We start from the raw sequence: 20,481 nt of genomic DNA on the forward strand, positions 1-20,481 counted from the left end.
TTCGTGTTGGGACACCCAACATCAGCTGCTGAGGGAAAGGCACAGGTTAGCAATGTTCTGTAAAATTATGTTAGAACATCAGTAAAATTCAGAAAATATGTTTCTTGTCCGATTAAATCTGGGTGTTGTGTGTGGAGTCCTGACCAGTTCTTTTATAAGGAAAATGTCTTGAATCATGCTGTCCGTTGTTGTACATGTAGATGTGCAGGAAGGCAATTAAAGTCTTGGCGTCTGAAATGGGTCGGGCTCAGACGCCTCAACATGTGCAAAAGATCTCTGAGTTATCATCGCTTGTCATTAAGTCCTGTCCGGGCATCCCACAGGAGGATAAGGTAAAAGTCAACGATGGGCCAAACTGTTTGACTCCTCATCTACAACTGCGAAATGGCTTCACATATCTTACAACTGTGCAGAAGACAATAATCTTTCTCTGAGTCTGGCTTGTCTATATTTTGCCTATCTTGTTATGCATTGGTATGATTCTCTGACTTTATTGTACTACACTAATTGAGCATCATGTTACAATGTTAACATCTGCAGCATGAAAGGGTCGATACAATCATGTAAATGGTTGATAATCACTTTCGGATGCTTGAATGTTCTGAATTTCATGTTTCGTGTTTCATGTTCTTTCAAAGTCTCTTTTTGATAATATGATTGTAATCAATTTATTTTTATCACAAATGCATTTGATTCGGGTTTTCATTGATAGAATCTACCAAATATGTTTGCATAATATTCTTCTAGATGCTTGTCGAGCAACAAAAGTGTTGCTTTCAAATCTTAAATAACAAAAAAAAAAACAACCTTTAAGTAGTATCTAACAATTACCACGCATGTATTCTTACCTATAGGCCATGGCCGTGGGTGTTTTGCTGTCCATCACCAGCAAACTGGACAAACTGGACATGTCTGACCCGGCCACTGTCCAGTCTGTGGGAGGACGTGAGTACAACGTTATGTACATCAGTCCCAAAATATCTCTTCATCCATATCAAGAATATATTGCCAAACAAAATGTTTGACGATGTTTTCTGGCATATAACAAACATTGACACGTAAAAAAGTTTAGTGATATGAAATCAAATTAAACAAAACTTTAAACCATAATGGAAAACAAAAAAAAACGTTAATATTGAAAGTGTTACTGTAAGAATTCATGAAGATCATATTTTGCTTATCAGTGTCAGAGATTACTTTGATAACATGTGCTTCTGTTCTACTGTAGCCTTAGTCGAGTCCCTTCGTTCTATGTGTTCATTACTTTGATAACATTTGCTTTTGTTCTACTGCAGTTCTGGTAGAGTCCGCTGGTTCTCGGTGTTCATTGTTTTTTTTAAACATTTGCTTCTGTTCCATTGCAGCTCTGGTAGAGTCCGTCAGTTTCCTGCTTGAGGAACCAGAGAGAGATGTTCATGAGGATGATGGGAATCTTCCATCTGACCTAGAGGAAGACCAGAGCCTCTCTCCACAGGAGCGCTTTGAAAAGGCAGAAGAAATAGAGCAGGAGAAACAAACCAAGGTAACAAAACTCATTACTATAATAACACTTATTTGATCTATGCCAATGCCTTTGTTTTACGTTCTATCTCTGGATCATGACTTAAATCACATTTTGTAAGCCGTTCTTCTTTGTTTGATTTTGTGCAATGCATAATAAACAAAAAATCCTCTCAAGTCACATGAAAATGTACACTAAAGATGGTTATTACCTTGAAGACCCAATGTAGCCCAACAGAGACTTAACCCTATCCAGGCCGGGGGGGGGGGCTAAAAGTGCTTGTGCCAACTTTGACGTCGTATAACTGCCGAACGACGTGTGCTAGGACTACGAAACTTGGTGACTTTTCCTAAAATATTGTTGGCAAAAATTCGGTGAAAAAATTTTTAGTTTGTAATATTTCGTGTTGCCATGGCAACGGGTTTCTGACAGGCATATTTTCCCGAATTTACTAATTTCAGTTTCAATTATGGGATTTCATGGTTTTATTGCTAGATCAAACTTGTTTATTTATATCATTAACATCCTGTGTAATTTTAAGTTACATTTCTAATTAAATCATTCATAATTTATGCTAATTTGATGACGTCATGGGTCAAAATCCAAGATGGCGGACAATGTTATTTTCAACGATAAATACATGTTATTTTTACTCAAATGCCGTCAAAATCTTTTATTTTCTTACAAAAAACAATCACTTGATCATTTTTAGTCCATTTCTATTGGGTATTGGGGTTATATGTGGAAAAAATCGTATTTTAGAAAATTCAAGCTTGTCGATCCAAGATGGCGGATAAATGACGTCATTTTCTGACGTCATATAGACGTCAGTGTCGTCGTCATTGGCAATAAAAGACTTGGCGGACTTAGACACCAATAAGATAACCTTTATTGTCATCGTTTTGTTCAATACATTTAAGTATAGCGGACATTTCATATTTTGATGATTTTAGCCCAAAATATGACATTATGACGTCATAATTACGTCATATTACGTCATAACGATACCAAAATTACAGAAAATATAAAACTTTACTAGTACATCATTCCCTCTAAATTTGGTGATCGTAACCCAAGCCGTTTTGAAATTACGAAGGGGGGGTCAAAAGAGCCCCCCCGTCCCAGGAAGGCCCAAAAAGCCCGGTCTGGATAGGGTTAAATGATTTTAGACGAGATGATCACAACGGGTGCATACCCCAACTGTACTTTAATTGGACGTACCTTATTTAAAAAAAAATGTTTAAATTCCTAAACAATTTTCGCTGCTTTTGTATCTTTTCAAGCGACTATTCTCTACAGATGAAAACATGTCATTGGCTTTGGCGTCTAGTACACACTGTGTGTACATTGTCTTGACCGTGTTGATCGATGAAAGACCCAGATCATCTGTGTGAGAGTAACTCTTTTATCATGGTGTCCTAACTGTTCCTTGCAGAGACGAAGACTTGTCCAGGAAAGTCGCCAGGTCCTGGATGGTCTGTTCGACGCCATTATGGGTGCCATGAGTCCAGGAGCCCCGGCAGTCACCATCGAGAGGGGAGGGGTTACTCTCCGTACCCAGAGGGTCTGGGGCGACCAGTTCGGAGGCCAGGTGGTGCAGACCGGGAATGGGAGCTTCCATGTTCCGTCTAGAGCAGAACTCTTTGGCGACTATACACCGCACAATGTCGCTATTAAGGTAAGTATCAAGCCCTGGCTATCAATGCCTTTCCTATTTTTACACCGATAATGTAAAAAAGAAAATATCAATGTTGAATTCTCATCGTTGTTTCAAATTCCTTTTGTCAACCATCATTTTTGTTACTAGATTTATGATTTACAGTAACTATGATTGTCAATGTGTACAGAACTTTTACTGTAAAACTGATAGTAGCAGAACAGGCAAATGACAGAGTATAGAGGGTACGGTTGAAACAGTTAATGAGCTGCTTATTATTATCGGAGATAAGAGTTGTTATTTTTCAGTTGACGCAGTTTCAACAGAACCCCTTCACCTGGGGGCATGGGGAGTACCAGACACGTTCGTCTGTCATGGAACTGTCACTCCTGCAGAACGACATCCCCGTGGCCTTCAACAACTTGACTGAAGATTTTGCCATCACCATTCCGGTTGGCCCCGGAAACAAACCAGCGACAACAATCGTCACCTTCCCTGCCCCAGGAAACCAAAGTTCGAGCTACCATTTGCTAAAACTCAACAATACTGCAGAAGGATTCCTGGTCACAATCACCCCGCTGAACACAAGCGTGGTGTACGGCGTGTGGGGCAGGTACGGCGGCCGCCCTGATGACCAAAACTACAACATGTCCATGAAGACGTACGTCCTACCCGAGCAGTGTGCCTTGATGAAAACCCTGAGTGGCGATGATGACGCAGAGAAGACAGAGGCGACAATGTTCATCCCGGGAGAGGATCATCCTGCGGATTACTACATCAATGTCCATGTGCTTGGTGAGTATTTTTCATGTTTTTTTTAGTACTAAAAACAACAAGGATGTGTGCCTGATAAAGTGGTGTTGTCCTAGCCATAATACTGAACTTGTAGTATATAGTGATATCATCTCGAGTGAGAATCATTCTGTATGTAGAGTTTATTACATTGCGGCCAATAAACTGTTATTTTATGTCGTTTAATGCCACTGAAATGCTTGACGGAACTACAATGTGTGTGCCAATGAAGTGATTGATCTGTCAACATTGATATCACGAAACTACATGTGGTGATATTTGTTTTATATGATGGTATCTCTCCACATCAATGTGATATTTGATTTAAAAATCCATTCAAAGAAACTGCCACGGTCTCCTCTTTATGACAAACTTGCAATTTGGTGTTTTTTTTAGAGTCTCCCTTTTAAGTAAAATACATCATGCTATTATGACATTGACAACAGTATATATATATACTGGAGATATCCTAGTAGCTGTACCCTTCTCAGGTCTGTTATGAACTTTCCTTTTTCAGGACAAGTGACCGAGTGTGACATTGAGGAAGGAGCTGATGAGAAGGAGTCACACACTAACGACGTCTACGCCTACCGGATCCAGTGGGCCCGTCTGAGCTGCGTCTACTGGAGCGAGACCCAGGAAGACTGGAGGACGGACGGATGCACGGTGTGTACAGATCTTTGGGAAAATTGTTTTACTTCAGTATTCACAATCATTAGAACAAATGTGTGTTATGCCATCTACATAATAGAACATATGGATGTTTACCCTAATAATGTCCTTGCTTAAACGTTTGTGAAATTCAATAAAGAAAACGGGTCACCTTTGTCATACATTTATATATTGTTAGTTAAGAATCTGTATTATATGTAAACATGACATGTAAATTTGTCTTCTTCATCATCGAACTCGGTACAGTATTTGACAAAAAAATGTGTTTCTTTTTTTATATTCATTCATTTTCCATTATGATAAACAAAACATACAGACATTACAAAAAAACACAGATGAAGCCACCCCTAGCAGATGCGTTACAACGAAATTAATAAATTGATAAATAATGACATAGTATGATGAAAAAAATGTGTTATTTGATTTCAGGATATGCCAACCATAGCAAAGCTGGCAGCTGGCTCGTGGCCATAGATGACTATCGGATAGTTAAAATCTTAGAATAGATGGACCAGTTTATTCTACTTTTTTCAGGCCACTCTGATGTTAGACCAAGGAAATACATGTTTGACAGTGGGGACATGGCCTACACACATTTTCAACCAATTGCATCTACACCAGAGGACATTTTTTTAATAACAATGTTTATATGAATAACACGTTACTTTCATATTTCGATAATGATATCAAATGTAATGCTAATTGATTACAGCGGCATTAACTACATTGCTGAGTGTTTTTTTATCAATAATTAGTGTTTGTACCACAAAATGAGATCATAACAACTTGACTCTGCTTTCCACAGATCAACAAGCAGTCCACCATTGCCAGCACCATCTGTCACTGCAACCATCTGACGGCCTTCGGAACTGACTTCGTCACACCGCCGAACAGGCTCGACTTCAGGGCGTTGAATTACAGCGGTTTAAGGGACAACGTTGCCATAGTTTCAACCATCATTGTGGCGCTCTGTCTGTACTCGTTCACATTAGCCCTGATAAAGATTGCTGAGCGTGTAGGGAAAAGGAAGGTTAGTAGACATCATCAATTATCCAGATCTTTATAATCTGTTGACTTCTATTTCTCTTCCATTTTTCTCCAGTATTGATGTTTATTCAATATAATTTGGCAGTTGCAGACATGCTAGTATCACAAAGGGGTAGCTCTGCTGATAAGGGCAATGTGTCATTAACAAGGAAGATTTTCATAAGTCAATGTTGTTAGTATGCATATTTCTATGATATCTTTAGCTTCAGTAAGACTATGATATAGTATCAGCTGTGAGAGGTCAGGGTCAGTATGTACATTCATGTTCTATATCTTCACACTTTGTTGCAGTTACATCACGCTGTAAGGTTGGACGACCTTCAGAACGGCTACCAGTACCGCCTGCTCATCTGGACAGGTGCAGCTAGGCATGCTGGGACAGAGTCCACCGTTGCCTTCAAGCTCCTCGGCGATGCAGCAAACTCCGATGTGAGAGTGGTCAACATCGCAGAGAAGGTTAGGACGTCAAATTTTGCACTGGCTTCTCCTATGATCATTTCATTACCCAACTTCCCACTGAAGATTTATTGTGGAATTTTGTTGCTGTTTTATCCACTGAGGACTTCTTGTAGTACATTCATTTACGGCAGGTCCCAATAGGAGGAATTTTTGTTGCTGTTTTAGGTATTTACCCAAGGCAGCCAGGTGACCCTGATCTTCAGCGCAGCAGAACAGCTGGGTAACGTGGAGCAGCTGCAGCTCATGCACGACAGCAGTGGGGAGGGGAGCCGTGCATCGTGGCACGTGGAGAGAGCAGCGGTGCAGGATCTCACCACAGGCAAACTGTGAGTTCAGTCCGACTTTCCTTGGCTGTCTAGATTCATCCAGGTCCTTGTCCAATAATTCAACGTCCAATTGCTTGCGTTAGGCAACACATAAGGTGTGGTTCTTTTCTTTGTCTCAAAGCCTTACAGCTAACATAGTGAGATTTATTTCCCTTTTGTTGGAACTGCAGGTCCTATTTCTTCTGCGGCGAGTGGCTGGCAGCCGACCGCGGGGACGGACAGGTGGTGAAGACCTTTCCTGTCGCCTCTGAGGAGGACCTGCGATCCTTCGGGTTCCTGTTCCCGGCAAGTCTGCGGAGTAATCTGGCAGAGGAGCACCTCTTCCTGTCCGTCGCTATCATGCCTGAAGGTAACATTTCGCTTACTGAACTGGGGAATCATAATACAAGATTTAAGATATGTCTGAAATTTCCCTGATTATAGTAATTTTGATATATTTATTACTGTTCACATCAGGCTTAACTGTATTTTAAATGCATGAATACCTCTTGCTTTTAATGTTAAATCAGGTGTATCAAGTGTGTTGCTTTGGTTTTATTCTTTATCACAAAACCGACTTGTTCTGATGGAAAATGTCCCTGCTATGTTTCCTTTACAGATAGCATCTTCACCCGCAGCCAGAGGCTCGGCTGCTGCCTGAGTCTCCTCCTCATGTCCATGGTGTCCAGCGCCATGTGGCTAAGGGACGAAATAAAAACCCAGGTTGTGCAGGCCGTCAACCTGGGGCCATTCTCCTTCACCCTGAATGGAGTCTACACGGGAATCATGACCAGCCTCACCTGCCTTCCCGTCATCGGGGCCATAGTCCTGCTGTTCCAGTACAGCCGACCCAGCAACAAGGGCGACCGGCGGGTCAGAGATGTGGAGATGGGTGTTTCGGCTGAGGCACCCACGCAGCAAGGACCAGCCAAGGGCCTGCCACACTGGTGCAAGTACGTGGCCTGGGTGCTGGTGGTGCTGTCTGCCGTGGGTTCAGCTGTCTTCACCGTGCTGTACAGTGTAGAATGGGGCAAGGACAAGTCCGAAAGGTGGCTGTCTGCGTACTTCTTAGCTTTTTTGGCGGACATCTTCGTCATGCAACCAGGAAAGGTAAGGATATGTTCTCTGTTGATTTCAATTGTAACCTCCACCTAAAAAAAATTAGAAAAGAGGTATTCCCAAGATTGTCTTGAGCACCTAGTGTTAATAAATGTAATACAATTCAGATATTTAGGTACACAATCTTGAGAAGGCCTCTATAACAACGTTTCTTTGAGGTGGCGGTAAAATGGCACCTGGTGGAATTATGAGCATGCATGTTACATGTAGTTGTATAAGGTATCTGGCCACAAAGACAATTTCTAGCTAGTTTAATACAACCTGACCTACTCAGAACAGTTTGTATGAAGCCACATCCTGTCAGAAACTCTAACAACTAAATAATGCTTTTATCTTACAGATATTTCTCCTCACCATCGTGACTTGCTTTGTTGGCAAGACGAAAGCCGTCAAGAAGATTTTTAAAAAGAAGCGGGGCCCCGCTTTCATTAAAGCAAGCGTGGTGTCTTCACAAAGGGAGGCAGATTTCAACTGTAAGTTTCAGCTCATCTGTTTGCGGAAAAGAACAATTACCATAAAGACTGAAGTAAACTGTGCGCATGTTACCACATGTTTGACGGAAGCCATTTTGTGTAGTTTCAGTGTGCTCCCAGTCATACGCTGTATTCTGAATTGATCTTATTTTTTGTTGCTTCAGTCTTTTGTCCAGGTTTTGAACTTTTGTCTTCTATCAAATACAGACCTCTTGATATTTTATGCTTTCTAAAGGCGATGCATTTCGCATGAGGAGGAAGATGGAGCGACTTTCAATGAGGTCCCTCGCCAACATCAAACAAGCGAGAATGAGGCAGCGCAGGGACAGGAGATTTGGGGAAACCGTGTGGGACATCGCATGGTTCTGCTGTTTCCTCCTGCTCGTGATCAGCATTGCCAACGAATACCACAACACCACAGAGGGTTTCCATCAGACACTGAGCACAACCAACACCTTCCTGCAGTCTGTGGACGACGTGAGTTCCTTAGTAGTATCCAGTATTTTATTATTTTGCTGCTAAGGTCCCTGACACGGGTGTTGGCATCATGTCTTTCCTGACATACTCCAGCCAAGATTTCCTGGGTGTACCCCTCCTTCTGCTACCGGCAGCTGTAGACAAACTTTAAAAACATTTGAAGCCAGTGGAAAGCCATTAGTGTTGACACATTTACAAAATAGATCTACATCTACATAGGATACCCCCAAATGACCCCGCGAGGGGCAAAAGTAGGGGGGGAGCTGAGGCTCCCGGGTTAGGGCGGGCAGGCCGCCTGCCTGGCACGGAAGTGCTCAACGTTGGGAGCGCTTACAACCGTGCCAGGCAGGGCATTCCACTCGGGAATTGTGCGTGGGAAAAAAGAATGTTTGTAGATATCGGTGCGTGCAAATATGTGTTGATATTTGAAGTCGTGACTACCCCGGGTGCGCCCTTGGGCAGGCTTCAGAATATTGCTGGCGTCTATGTTAATATTATTGTTGACTACTTTATAGAAAAAAGGAGAGGCGGGCGTTCCTCCTCCTTTCGGAGAGCGGGCGCCACTGCAGGTCTGAAAGCATTTGTGTCACGCTGCTAGTCTGCCGGTAGTCATTTAGGGTCACTCGGGCTGCCCTGCGCTGGACGGCCTCCACCGCCTGTATCCCTTTGTTGGTGTACGGGTCCCAGACGATGGCACTATATTCCAAGTGAGGCCGTACCAGCCCTTTGTAACAAGTGGCCTTGACCCTAGATGGACAATGGGTCAAGTTGCGCCGAATGACTCCTAGGACCTTACCAGCTTTGCTAGTGGCGTGGTTGATATGGGTGTCCCACCGCAAATCGTCGGACAGTTGTACTCCAAGATAGGGGTGGGACTTAACACCGGTAAGGGCTTCTCCACAGAGGGAGTACTGAGTTATGATGGGGTGCTTTTTACGGGTGATATGGAGGATGTGACATTTAGAGGGGTTGAACGACATGAGCCAACGATTTTGCCATTCTGTTAGCGCATCGAGGTCAGACTGCAGCCCTTGTGCGTCAGAAGGCTTGCTGATAGTTCGATAAATCAAGCAATCGTCAGCAAACAGTCGAACATGTGAGTCTACGGAATCGGGTAGGTCATTAATGTAGAGCAGGAATAGCAGAGGGCCTAACACAGTACCCTGCGGAACTCCAGAGGTGACCTTGACAGCTTTAGATGTTCCACCGTCAAAGACAACGCTCTGGGTTCTCTCCGTAAGGAAGGCCCTAAGCCAAGACTGAAGGAGGCCAGAAATACCATAGTGCTCGAGCTTGCTCAGCAGACGTTCGTGTGGCACAGTATCGAATGCTTTGCTAAAGTCAAGCACCGCGGCATCGACCTGTTTGTTCTGGTCCATGTTCTTGGCCAGGTCTTGGAGGGTAAGCACCAGCTGGCTCTCGCAGGACAGACCCTTCCTGAAGCCGTGTTGCGCAGGGGACAGAATGCCATGAGCGTCTAGATGTTTCATCATGTGGCTGTGCACGATGTGTTCGAGCACTTTACCACAGACCGATGTCAGAGACACCGGCCTATAGTTTGATGGCAAGGTTCTGTCCCCCTTTTTGAAGATTGGAGCGATGTTAGCTGTTCTCCAATCTTCAGGAACATCTCCCGTGGATATTGACTGGGAGAATATGACCTGTAATATTGGCGCAATTTGTTCGGCTACGGTCTTCAGGAGGCGAGGTGGTAATCCGTCTGGTCCTGTGGCCTTGCTGGGGTTAAGACAGGAGAGCTGTTTGGCTACCCCCTCCACTGTGATGTTAAGGGAGGGGATAGTTGGAGCTTTGGGTTCGCCAACATCATGATCATAACATGGCTTCAGTGGATGAGGAATCTACAAATACTTTGCAGAATAAACTCACAAGGCTTTGTTTCTTCACAGGTAAATGACCATCTCACCTTCTGGTCCTGGCTGAACGAGACCGCTCTGCACAGCTTCTACCCGGAGACGTCCTACAATGGCGACAAGCCCCGCTGGTTTGAGAGGGGCTTCACAGCAGACATGCAGACAGTCCTGGTCTACCCACCTAGCCTGATCCAAGGCCGAGTAAAGCCAGGTTGGTGGAACCACTTTACGAAACACTTTCTGTGGGCTTGCATGACATGCCTCAATGTCTTCCACAATCATGCAGTCTTACCACAGGAAATGCATGTTGTATTTTGAAAAGCTGAAAATTCAAAGTATCATTATTTCACACTATTCAAAAGAATCAATCGATGTTTACATAGTTCGCAAAAAAAAAGATAAATGTAATACCAAAATAGCAAAATAACCAAGGAGGTAATAGCACCAGTAACATCCTCGAAATAGCAATGTAATTAAGTGACTGACTGATTTTTCATGTTTTCTTCTCCTGTCTTCCTAGAACTGTGCGCGGTGCCTGTGACAATGCAGCACTCGTTGGGCGAATGTTCACCAGGGTATGGTGAACATGCCAAGGAGACTGGAGCGTTTGAAGAGGGATGGAAGAGGGTCAGGAACACGTCAGCGATGGAATCAGCAGCCCCTGGATGGATCCACCTCCCCAGTGGCTACCCCAGCCTCCCCATCTACGGTGTGACGACGCACTACTGGGGAGACGGCTTCGGTCTGCACCTGGGAAAATCAGCAGACGAGATGCGAGGCATCCTAGCAGACCTGAAGGCAAACCGTTGGATCGACAAGCGCACGAGGGTCATAATCTTGGAAGCGATGCTCTACAATGGAAACGTGGATCTGTTCACATCGCTGACGGTGGTGTTCGAATTCTCCGAGACGGCCGGAGTTTTCTCCCGTCACCACGTGCAGACCTTCCGACTTCATCAACGGCCGGGGACAATCGGGTACGTCTACGTCCTGATGGAAATCATTTACGTCATCATTCTCCTCTACTCACTGTGGAAAGAGGCAAAAAAGGCACGCGCAGCCGGCTTGGCCTACCTGAAGGGGGCATGGAATATTGTCGAAATCTTCAACTTTTTCTTGGCATTCACTGTCATTGCCTTATATGGCTTTAAGACATCCCACAGCTCCAGGGCTCTGGCGGCGATCAAGGAAGGGAAAGGTTTGTAACACATTTCTGCAAACAATAATTACATGAAAGTTGCAATTCTACATTGCTCCATGTTTGCAAATGTGAAAAAGTGCTCTTGTGATCCTTTAGTTTCCAGAGACTATGGGGAAGTGCTCTCGGTCACACTGATTGTAAATTGTTGGAATTAACACTCTACTTAACGATAATCATATTGTTCTTTTAAAGATCAAGTCCGCCATTTCCGATCAGCGGTGAACATGAGCCAGGTTTACGGCTGGTTCCTGGCCTTCTTAGCGTTTGTCAACATGATGAAGCTCCTCCGGCTGTTGAGGTTTAACCCGTTCCTCGCCAAGCTGATGTCCGTGTTCCGCGGGATGGCGGGGGAGTTCTCTTCCTTCTCTGTCTACTTGTTCCTCTGCATGTCAGCTTTCTGCTTCTTTGGATATCTCAAGTTCGGCCTTATTGTGACAGAGTACAGGTAAGAAAACATATTCTAGTATCTTGTGGCTAAAAAAAAGGATGATTTCCCATTTTCAACGTAGGTTGCGAGTGCTTGGAATTAAAACCATCTCATCACAATGTTGTTGTTTTTTCAGCTCCATCAGCAAGTCCTTCTCCACATTGTTCCAGATGTCTCTGGGAAACTTCTACTACTACCAACTACGGGAGGCAGCCCCCATCCTCGGCCCCATCTACTTCTTCGCGTTCATTTGCATCATCTTCCTGGTGCTGATGAACATCTCCATGGCGATCATCGACAGCGCTCTTCCAGATGTGCGCAACCACGACATGCCTGAAGAGGACCGGTACTTCATCCAGGGGTTGTGGGAACGCTTCACGGCCTTCTTCGGCTTCTGGAAAGCACCAGCCGCAGGTAGCGCAGTGTTCTTTCACAGTGCATGACGGAGAAAGACTACCATCGTTTCAGTCGTGCTTTTTTTGCAAGTGGCTACCAAGATGCATGATCACTGCATGGTTGCACTATATCGCAAGCTCTTTTTACTTGCGTAGACTACGCCGTAGTTTTGTTTCAGTTTGTTCGAAGGTTAATTCTGTCTGTAGCACCAACCTCCGTAAGTCAATTTGTTTCCTCTGCCGCTAGTATTGTTGTCATTACTTCATCTTATTCTAGATAACTTACTTACTTTACTTAGTTATTCAAGATAAAGATAAGCAAAACTTACGAAACCATTTACATCGGCTCAGATGACGACTCAATGGACAATCTACATGACAGCCTGATCGATGTAGAGATTAAAGTGGAGAAACTGTGGCTGAAGAGACAGTCGCTCTTCAACCTCAAGTTAGTACAATATCTTACATAAAATTCTACTTGAGCATGACACCCTTAAAGATGCATGGAGTGATCTTCCCGGCACCGTGACTGTAACTAGAATAGCCTCAAAACTTCATGCTGATAATTGTTAACGATACAAAGAAAACGAAAGGTTCTAAAAACTCATTGTGAACATATTGGACAGTTTGAACACTCCATCTCTGACATTTTGAAACATTCTATCTTCACAGTATGCAGGAAAAGGACCTCCCGGCAGAGCCTGAGTTTGTGCCGACTGTCAGAGATGTTCCAGATGCTGCAGCAGTGGAACGTGATGCTCGCCACCGCATCATCAAGGTCCGCCCTGCCTCCTCAAACAACTGCGCAGACAGCGGCAGCAGTCAAGCTACCCGCTCCGACAGCAAGGCGCCAGTGGAGGTGGCCTCCAGGTCCCCGACAGGGGAGGAGGACACCCCAGAAAGCCAACAAACCAGCCAAGTCAGAAAAATAAAGTCTGTCCTATCCACAGGCGGCAAAAGTGACAAGACGTCAACCAGGAGAGTCCGTTTTGCTCATGTGGTTCTTGTTCGTCACACCGAACAACGCAAGGTGGAGTGGCCAAGTGTCAAGTTGAGCGCTCATGACAAGATTGCTCTGACATTTGGCGAGATGCTGACAGACAATCACATCCATGCTGCCCAGACGCTGCTCCGCCGCCAGTACCCGGCACTCCAAGGGCTGGAGGCGCCTGCAGTTGGTCACTGTGAGGACGGATTTGCCAAGATGACAGGAAAGGGGCTACAAATCCACCACAACGGCAGCCAGCACTGGGTCCTATCATCTTGTGCAGGCGGACAGGTGCGCCTGTATGACAGCCTCGGTGTCGCCATGACTCCATCTCTGCAAATTCAGCTTTACCAGTCCTACGCCGCGTTTGCTAACCAAGCAAGGAACGTCCTGACCGTCATCTTCCCGGACGTGCAGCGTCAGAAGAACGTCTTTGATTGTGGTCTGTTCGCCATCGCATGGGCAGTGGACATCGCAGAGGGGCAAGACGTGAGCAGGGTTGTGTACAACAACAGGAAGATGAGGAGCCATTTGGAGACGTGCTTCAAACAAGGGAAGCTCACACCGTTTCCACGTCAAAACGGTCGCAGAGAGGTCGGTCCAACCAAGGCACAGCAAATATCGCTGGTCTGCCACTGCCAGCAGGGGGAGCGTCTGGGAAAGATGCAAACTTGCAAGGCATGCCGGAGGATCTTTCACGTCAACTGCCTGCCGGTCAGCTCTCTCAGTGATGGGAAATGGGCATGCCGTTTCTGCGGTGTGTAAATAAAAACAGTCTCTACTGCAGCGCAAAAAAGGACTGCACTGAATAGGAATTATCGACGACAACCGTTTGGTCTCCTTATGGATGTAAAGGAACAAAAGCACTCGGATGGAGACAGGGAGTGATCATCTTTGGAGTCTTGACATAACGTCAAACTGATCCCACCTCCATTACTGATCATTTTTGTGTGTTTTCGTGCGTGTAATATCAGCAATTTAGTCTAGGATCTAGGATGTAAATACTTCTGTTATCAGTAAATGGACAGGTTTGAAAAGACTTTAAGTACATTTAGCTCATTTAATAGGTACCAAATGTACTTTTATTACTATATTGAATAATGTGTGCTATGTCTAATATGTCTAATATATATAATATGTTATATTTTAAACATCACGAACTTTCAGGACTTGGTGATATAGATTACCAAGTTCGATTTTTTTCAGCCTAGAATGGCAGTTATGCTTCACAAAAAAGCTATCTCCATCGCCCGGGCAGTGGACTTCGCAGAGGAACAAGACGTGAGCAGGGTTGTGTGTGCCGATAGGAAAATGAGGAACCATTTGGAGACGTGTTTCGAACAAGGGAAACCGTTTGACCAACCGCAGGAAGAATGTCGTTTCAACCAAGGCATACCAAATCTCATTGGTCTGCAAACGAGGAAGGCGTCTGGAAAGGATGGAGAGGTGCAAAGCATTCCGGAGGATCTTTCACGTCAACTGCCTGCCAGTCAGCCCTCCTTGTGATGGAACATGGGCATGTGGTGACTGCGCTGTGTGAAAGACATTCTTCACAAAAGCGTAAACAGGACAGTGTTGATTAACATCGAGGATGTTCTGCAGATCGAAAACACTCGAGGGTGTTTGTTCTCCTAATGGACGAAAATTAGGAAAAACAACGTTGGATGAAAATACGGTTGGGTCATCTCTGGAGTCATGACATAATGTTGAACATTTTTGTGTGTAACTTGTGTGTAATATCTAATTTAGTCTAGATGATGCCTATTTTTGTTATCAGTAAATTTGCTGGTTTGAGAAGGCTTTGTAAAGTACACTGTAGGTGCTAAGTTTCAGTACTTGGTGGTTAAATTACGATGTTAGATTTTTGAATGCCTAAAATGGCACCCATGTACTTATGTCTGACAAATTATTATGTCACTTTGTCACTTGATAAGATGTTGGTCAGGTAGACAAACTACTGCTTGTAAATATTGCGTGTGCTTAATTGTGGGGTCATGTGGCATAACGGCAGGATGTTTGGTCCGAAACCTTCCCGGATTCAAATCTGCTTAAATGGCAATGATCTTTTGCCCTTGGGAAAGGCACTTTACGAAAATTTCCTCACTTTACTCAGGTGGTAATGAGTGCCTAGCTTCGGTTAGGGCCGTCCCTTGGATAGGACGTTAAAAGAATATCCCGTGTTTGAGAAAAGCCACTCCTCGAGCACGTTAAAGAATCCACAACTCTTATCAAAAAGAGCACGGGTCCTTCCCGGTGTGAGTGAGTGAAGACGTACAGTCCAGTTTCTGGGTTGACATGTTGAAAAGGTGATAATAACCAGTTGTTTCAACCCTTCCACAAATGTGGTAAATCTCAGAGAGATAATTACATTCGCATTAATATTTGCAGAGCAGATGTATTTGGAATTAGTACAAAACTTGTAACATCTTCTTACAACAGACCAAAAAAGATTGTTACTTCAAATTTTCTTCTATCAGTAACAGTTTTAAAGGTAAAGAACATACCTCCAAATTTTCGACGGCTATCAGTAAATCTTGTTCATGGAAAGTGACCAAGTCTGCCCCCTCCCCCCGCCTCCTTGCGGAATAGGGGTAGGTAGGACTTGGGCAGTTCCCAACCCTAATAGTCCAAAAGAAAGATGTCCCATTTAAATCATAAAAACACTTTATGCTACACTTAAAGTGGAGAGCTCAGAAGGAAAACAAGACCATTAAATGTATTGTTTTCTGAGTAGCATGTAAAAAACTCTAAACTTTTGACAAACGTTATCATGTATATGTAAGTATTGCAGAATCTCAAGAACAAAGAAGTTGCAGTTCTATTTAAAAGATCAGTGGAAAAGGTACAATTTAAAGTATAGTTTCTACTCATCTTACAGCTGTACGTACACGTACGCATTATTTTCATAATTGGCAACATATCTAAAAACTTCGCAAGGAGAAAGAAGCTTGAGAAGTGAGAAAAGAATCCTCTAGATTTGACTTCGTAAATGTGCTGGTTTGAGAAGACCTTTGAAAGTACATTTACATTATCTTATAGATGGTAACTTTCAGGACAGGCTGTGTTAAATTATGAAGTATGAAGATTTTGACATCCTAAAATGGTAGTTGTGTTTGACAAAGAAATAAATAACTGTTATTGTATTGTATTGTATAAAATAGAATATACAGTGGCAGGTCTGACATTGGAAAGTATATAATCAAGGTCAATGGAAATGGTACCCATTTAATGTAACATTTCTATTCATCTTAAAAGTGGCATTTTCAGGCCGTGCGTACATGTTTCATAATTGGTAGCATGTCATGAGAAAAAAGTTTCTCAAGATTTTGACTTCGTAAAGTGGACGTTCTGACATAGGAAATATTGCGGCAGGTCACAAATTCATTATACAATGCCATTTTTTTAATGATCATTAACTTTATGAAATTTTGGTCCGGTACAATAGTAGTTATTACTTGCGTGTGCTTGATTAAATTGCATGAAAGCTTGCTCAGTAGGCATATAAAAATAACATGGAAGTACAAAATCTGTAGCATCTGATAACATGCCAAAAATTGTTCAAAATATCCAAGGAAAACGTTCCGATTTAAAGTCTCGTATCATTTTACATATCACGTCAAAGTGGCATTGCTCAAATTGTAGAAAAAGGCCGTTTGCATTATTTTCATAATGCCAATAAAATGTCAATAAACTCGTCTAAATTTCATCAAATTTTTAATACAAATAGAAAATACTTTTGGAAAGACAGTCCTCTAGATACAAATGTATACCATTGCCTGAAGTGGCAGTTTTGGCTGTGCTTCACAAAGGAAAGTAAATAATGATTAACATGTCCAAAGACATTATAGAAGTTCCTTGATACGTCACCAGTGTCACTATACTAGGTTTTGGTTAGTTCAAAAAGCTACTGATTTTTATTGCATTCGCTTGATCAAATTGCATGAAAGTATGTAGAGTAGGAATATAAAAAAATCAGCAACATACAAAGAATTTGTAACATCATCTGATAACAGACCAAATTAAAGGAAGAGTTCCCATTAAAAAACAAAAATTCATGTTACACTTTAAAATGGCCTGCTTGGAATGAAAAACAGGTCAGTTGAATTATCCATTACCAGGATAAGTAAGATGTCTAAATTTTTGACAAATGATATTACATCAAAACTATCGAATCACGAAAAAAATATCACAACGAAACGTAGCTAAAAATTATTCTAGGAACTTCAGAATGATTTATAAAAAAAAAGAAATAATGACTGAATAATTTTCTACCTTGCAATGGTAACCCTACAGCAAAATATGTGTCCAACGTTTTGATTTGAATAAAGTTTGATTGGTTTGCTGATTCAGCCTGTGTTTTTATTGTGTAGTAGCTCGAGAGCAGTTATTGTATTCAGGCATTTAGTAAGACTTGGGGTCACCAGAAACATGTAAGATGGCAGCTGTTTCCTTTGTAAAAACAAAATCCTTTATTTCTTCCTTCGACCAAAGTTTAAAAGACAAAATGCAGACATAACCACATCCTAGCCTCCATAGCAGGCTCTCTGGGGCCTCAATAGATCAGCGAAGGCCGGCAATCAGCGATCCAGTACAAAAAGGAAAGGCCAGCAAAAGTGTATTATGAGCCAAAAAAAAGCCCCAGAGAGCCTTCTATGGAGGCTAACCGCATCCTCCGGAACAAAGAATTTGCATTGTGAATATTAGTAAAACTATTGGACCAATCGACAAGCATCATGCATGACCGGACTTTGTGTTGATTAAAGAACACGCGAACATTGCTTAATTAACTTCGTGTTTTCGGCACAGGACTGATGATTACTTTCTTGGTGATTCAATTTGTGTTGCATAATAAACCTTTCCGCCGGTTTTAAAAGGAAGGTTACCTGATACGGTGTAAATTCACGGGCCACACCGATTCAATTTGTAGGTTCTCGATTTTGTTGAAATGGAATTAAGAGCGACAACATGTGGAGTCTTTTGGTGTAATCGACAGGGGCTTCGCTTCTTAACCCAGAGGTTCTGGCTTCGAATCCGTTGATGCGCAACCGATCTTGTGCCCCTGGGAAAGGCACTTTACCCAACTTTCCTCACTTCAATCAGGTTAAAATGAGTACCTAGCTTTGGTTATGGTCGTACCTCGGATAGGACGTTAAATGGAGGTCTCAAGTTTGAGTTGTATTAGGATTAATGTTGTACAATTGATTTGCCTTATTTTGTCTTAGTTGAATTGCATTATCATTTGCCGATTCTTGCTGAGTCACCTTGTACTTGATTTTATACTGTTATCATTTGTTGTTATGTATGTACGGAGTTTTCCCCCAGGGATCTTTGAAAAACGCCGGTCAGGCGACATGTACCCCTGGATAAATGAAAATAAACAAACAAACAAACAAACAAACAAACCACACCTTAAGTACGTTAAATCGAAAAGGGTAAGGGTCCTTCCTGGTGTGATTTGATCAAATAGATATTGTACTGCTTTTATGGAGAGAATCGAGTTTGAGGTACAAGTACTTCATTCTTGTTTTTGTTGGGTCGCGTACCGTAACTTCAGGGTTTCGGGCCCAGAAGCCAGAGGCCCTTGGTTTGAGTCTTGTCATGCTGCTGATCTTGTGCTCTTGGGAAAGGCACTTTACACGTCTTTCTTTCCCTAAATCCAAAAAGGTGTAAGAATGGGTACGTGACGTCAGTTGGGAAGGTTATATTTGTTTGGAGGTAAGGGTTGGGTTGCGCCTCTCAATACCTTGCCCTAGAGACGATGGAAAGCGACTCACTGTCCCCAAGGCCTTAAAAGTGGCCATGGGACTACCATTACCTTACCTTAGGCCACATCGTCTTAATTTTCTGGATGACATCCTCCCGAAACCCCGAAACTACTGCGCGCGGGAAAAAAAGAAGAAAAATCCAGGCAAAAATAAAATCCAGACCCTTTTCTTCCAGGCTTGGTTTGTCCTAGGACGTTAAATAGAGTTCACCTCTAGTAAGACTGTAAGAGACAATCGTCGCCATTTCAATCATGATAAACTTTATCTTGTCATTCTTGTTTAGATTAAAGAGAGAGAGAGAGAGAGCAGATCCTCCGGTAGACATGAGATTGACCAGGGATGCTGTTGGGTGACATGTGGCCACAGTGTTTTTTTAGGGCCGGTGTAAATCAATGCGCCCGTGTATTTCATCCATAAAATGGATGTCAGTGTGACCTTACCTTCGTATTTGTCCGCGAACCAGGTAAGGCCATGTTGATTTGATTATATATGGATGACATCCTCTGGGAACCCCAAACTGATATGAGTGTGTGAATAAAAAAGTTTTTGACCAAGCAAAAGCTGCCTTCGAAGGTTATTTATTTAGCCAGTTAGTCAGTAAGGTTGACCATACGACTGAACACACAGAATATAGTATACCAGACAATGCATTCTTCATTTTTGTTCTTACACATTATTTGACCTTGGAATATTCTATGGAATTAGTATACGTTTTCTTGATGTTCGGCATATAGTTGCTTATTTTGAAGCTGCTTTGTACTATTTACAACATGGTTGAAAACTTCACTTTTGGGGGAAAACGGCCGAAGCTTGATGCGCCGCGGATGTCATACATATAATCAAATCAACATGGCGTAACTGATCGTGACTGATGTTTCTTGACGGCTCACAATCTAGTGTCACCCTGGACAACGGGACCTTGACCTGAACGTAATTAGCGAAATTAGTTTCTATTACTCTTGATTAGTTTTAATCAAGGCTACCATACTAACTAACCACGGGTTTACAAAGAACCTAGCCTTCGAGTTCACTACTGGAAAGTTGACCCTATGCAGTGAAGCTGCTTTTTCCGAAAAAGTGTAGAGAGTTACTTTCTTGTGAGGCCTTTTCTTAAACACCGAACTTCGTAGGAGCGCAAAACGGTGTCTATAACCTTTCTATAACTACATTGAACAACCTTACTGGTTGGTGAGGTTCGAACTCAGGACCCGGTGACTCACGCACGGAATTGGATACCAAAGAGGGACTCCGCCGTAACGCTAACACTAGAACGGTGAGGCAAACAGGTCGAGAAGCCAGCAGAAGACGCCAACAGGAGTTAAAGAAGCCAGC

At 42.9% G+C, this 20,481-nt stretch overlaps 3 protein-coding genes across 3 annotated transcripts; all 3 read left to right on the top strand.

The window, feature by feature from the left end:
* The first annotated feature begins 2,993 nt into the window (after window positions 1-2,993).
* On the top strand, window positions 2,994-7,457 carry LOC118428623 (polycystic kidney disease protein 1-like 2). Its single transcript, XM_035838728.1, has 9 exons — window positions 2,994-3,179; window positions 3,467-3,953; window positions 4,468-4,616; window positions 5,428-5,652; window positions 5,961-6,125; window positions 6,294-6,454; window positions 6,625-6,803; window positions 7,053-7,382; window positions 7,453-7,457. Exons 1-9 carry the CDS (start codon window positions 2,994-2,996, stop codon window positions 7,455-7,457), a joined length of 1,887 nt encoding a protein of 628 aa, XP_035694621.1.
* Window positions 7,458-8,334: 877 nt separating this feature from the next.
* On the top strand, window positions 8,335-11,579 carry LOC118428624 (polycystic kidney disease 2-like 2 protein). The gene is made up of 3 exons (XM_035838729.1): window positions 8,335-8,502; window positions 10,410-10,584; window positions 10,894-11,579. Exons 1-3 carry the CDS (start codon window positions 8,335-8,337, stop codon window positions 11,577-11,579), a joined length of 1,029 nt encoding a protein of 342 aa, XP_035694622.1.
* A 237-nt stretch (window positions 11,580-11,816) lies between these two features.
* Window positions 11,817-13,339, top strand: LOC118429468 (polycystin-2-like). The gene is made up of 3 exons (XM_035839953.1): window positions 11,817-12,019; window positions 12,138-12,415; window positions 13,069-13,339. Exons 1-3 carry the CDS (start codon window positions 11,847-11,849, stop codon window positions 13,326-13,328), a joined length of 711 nt encoding a protein of 236 aa, XP_035695846.1. The 5' UTR covers window positions 11,817-11,846; the 3' UTR covers window positions 13,329-13,339.
* The last annotated feature ends 7,142 nt before the right edge of the window (window positions 13,340-20,481 follow it).

Source organism: Branchiostoma floridae, chromosome 13, assembly GCF_000003815.2.
Source record: "Branchiostoma floridae strain S238N-H82 chromosome 13, Bfl_VNyyK, whole genome shotgun sequence".
NCBI classification, from domain to species: domain Eukaryota; kingdom Metazoa; phylum Chordata; class Leptocardii; order Amphioxiformes; family Branchiostomatidae; genus Branchiostoma; species Branchiostoma floridae.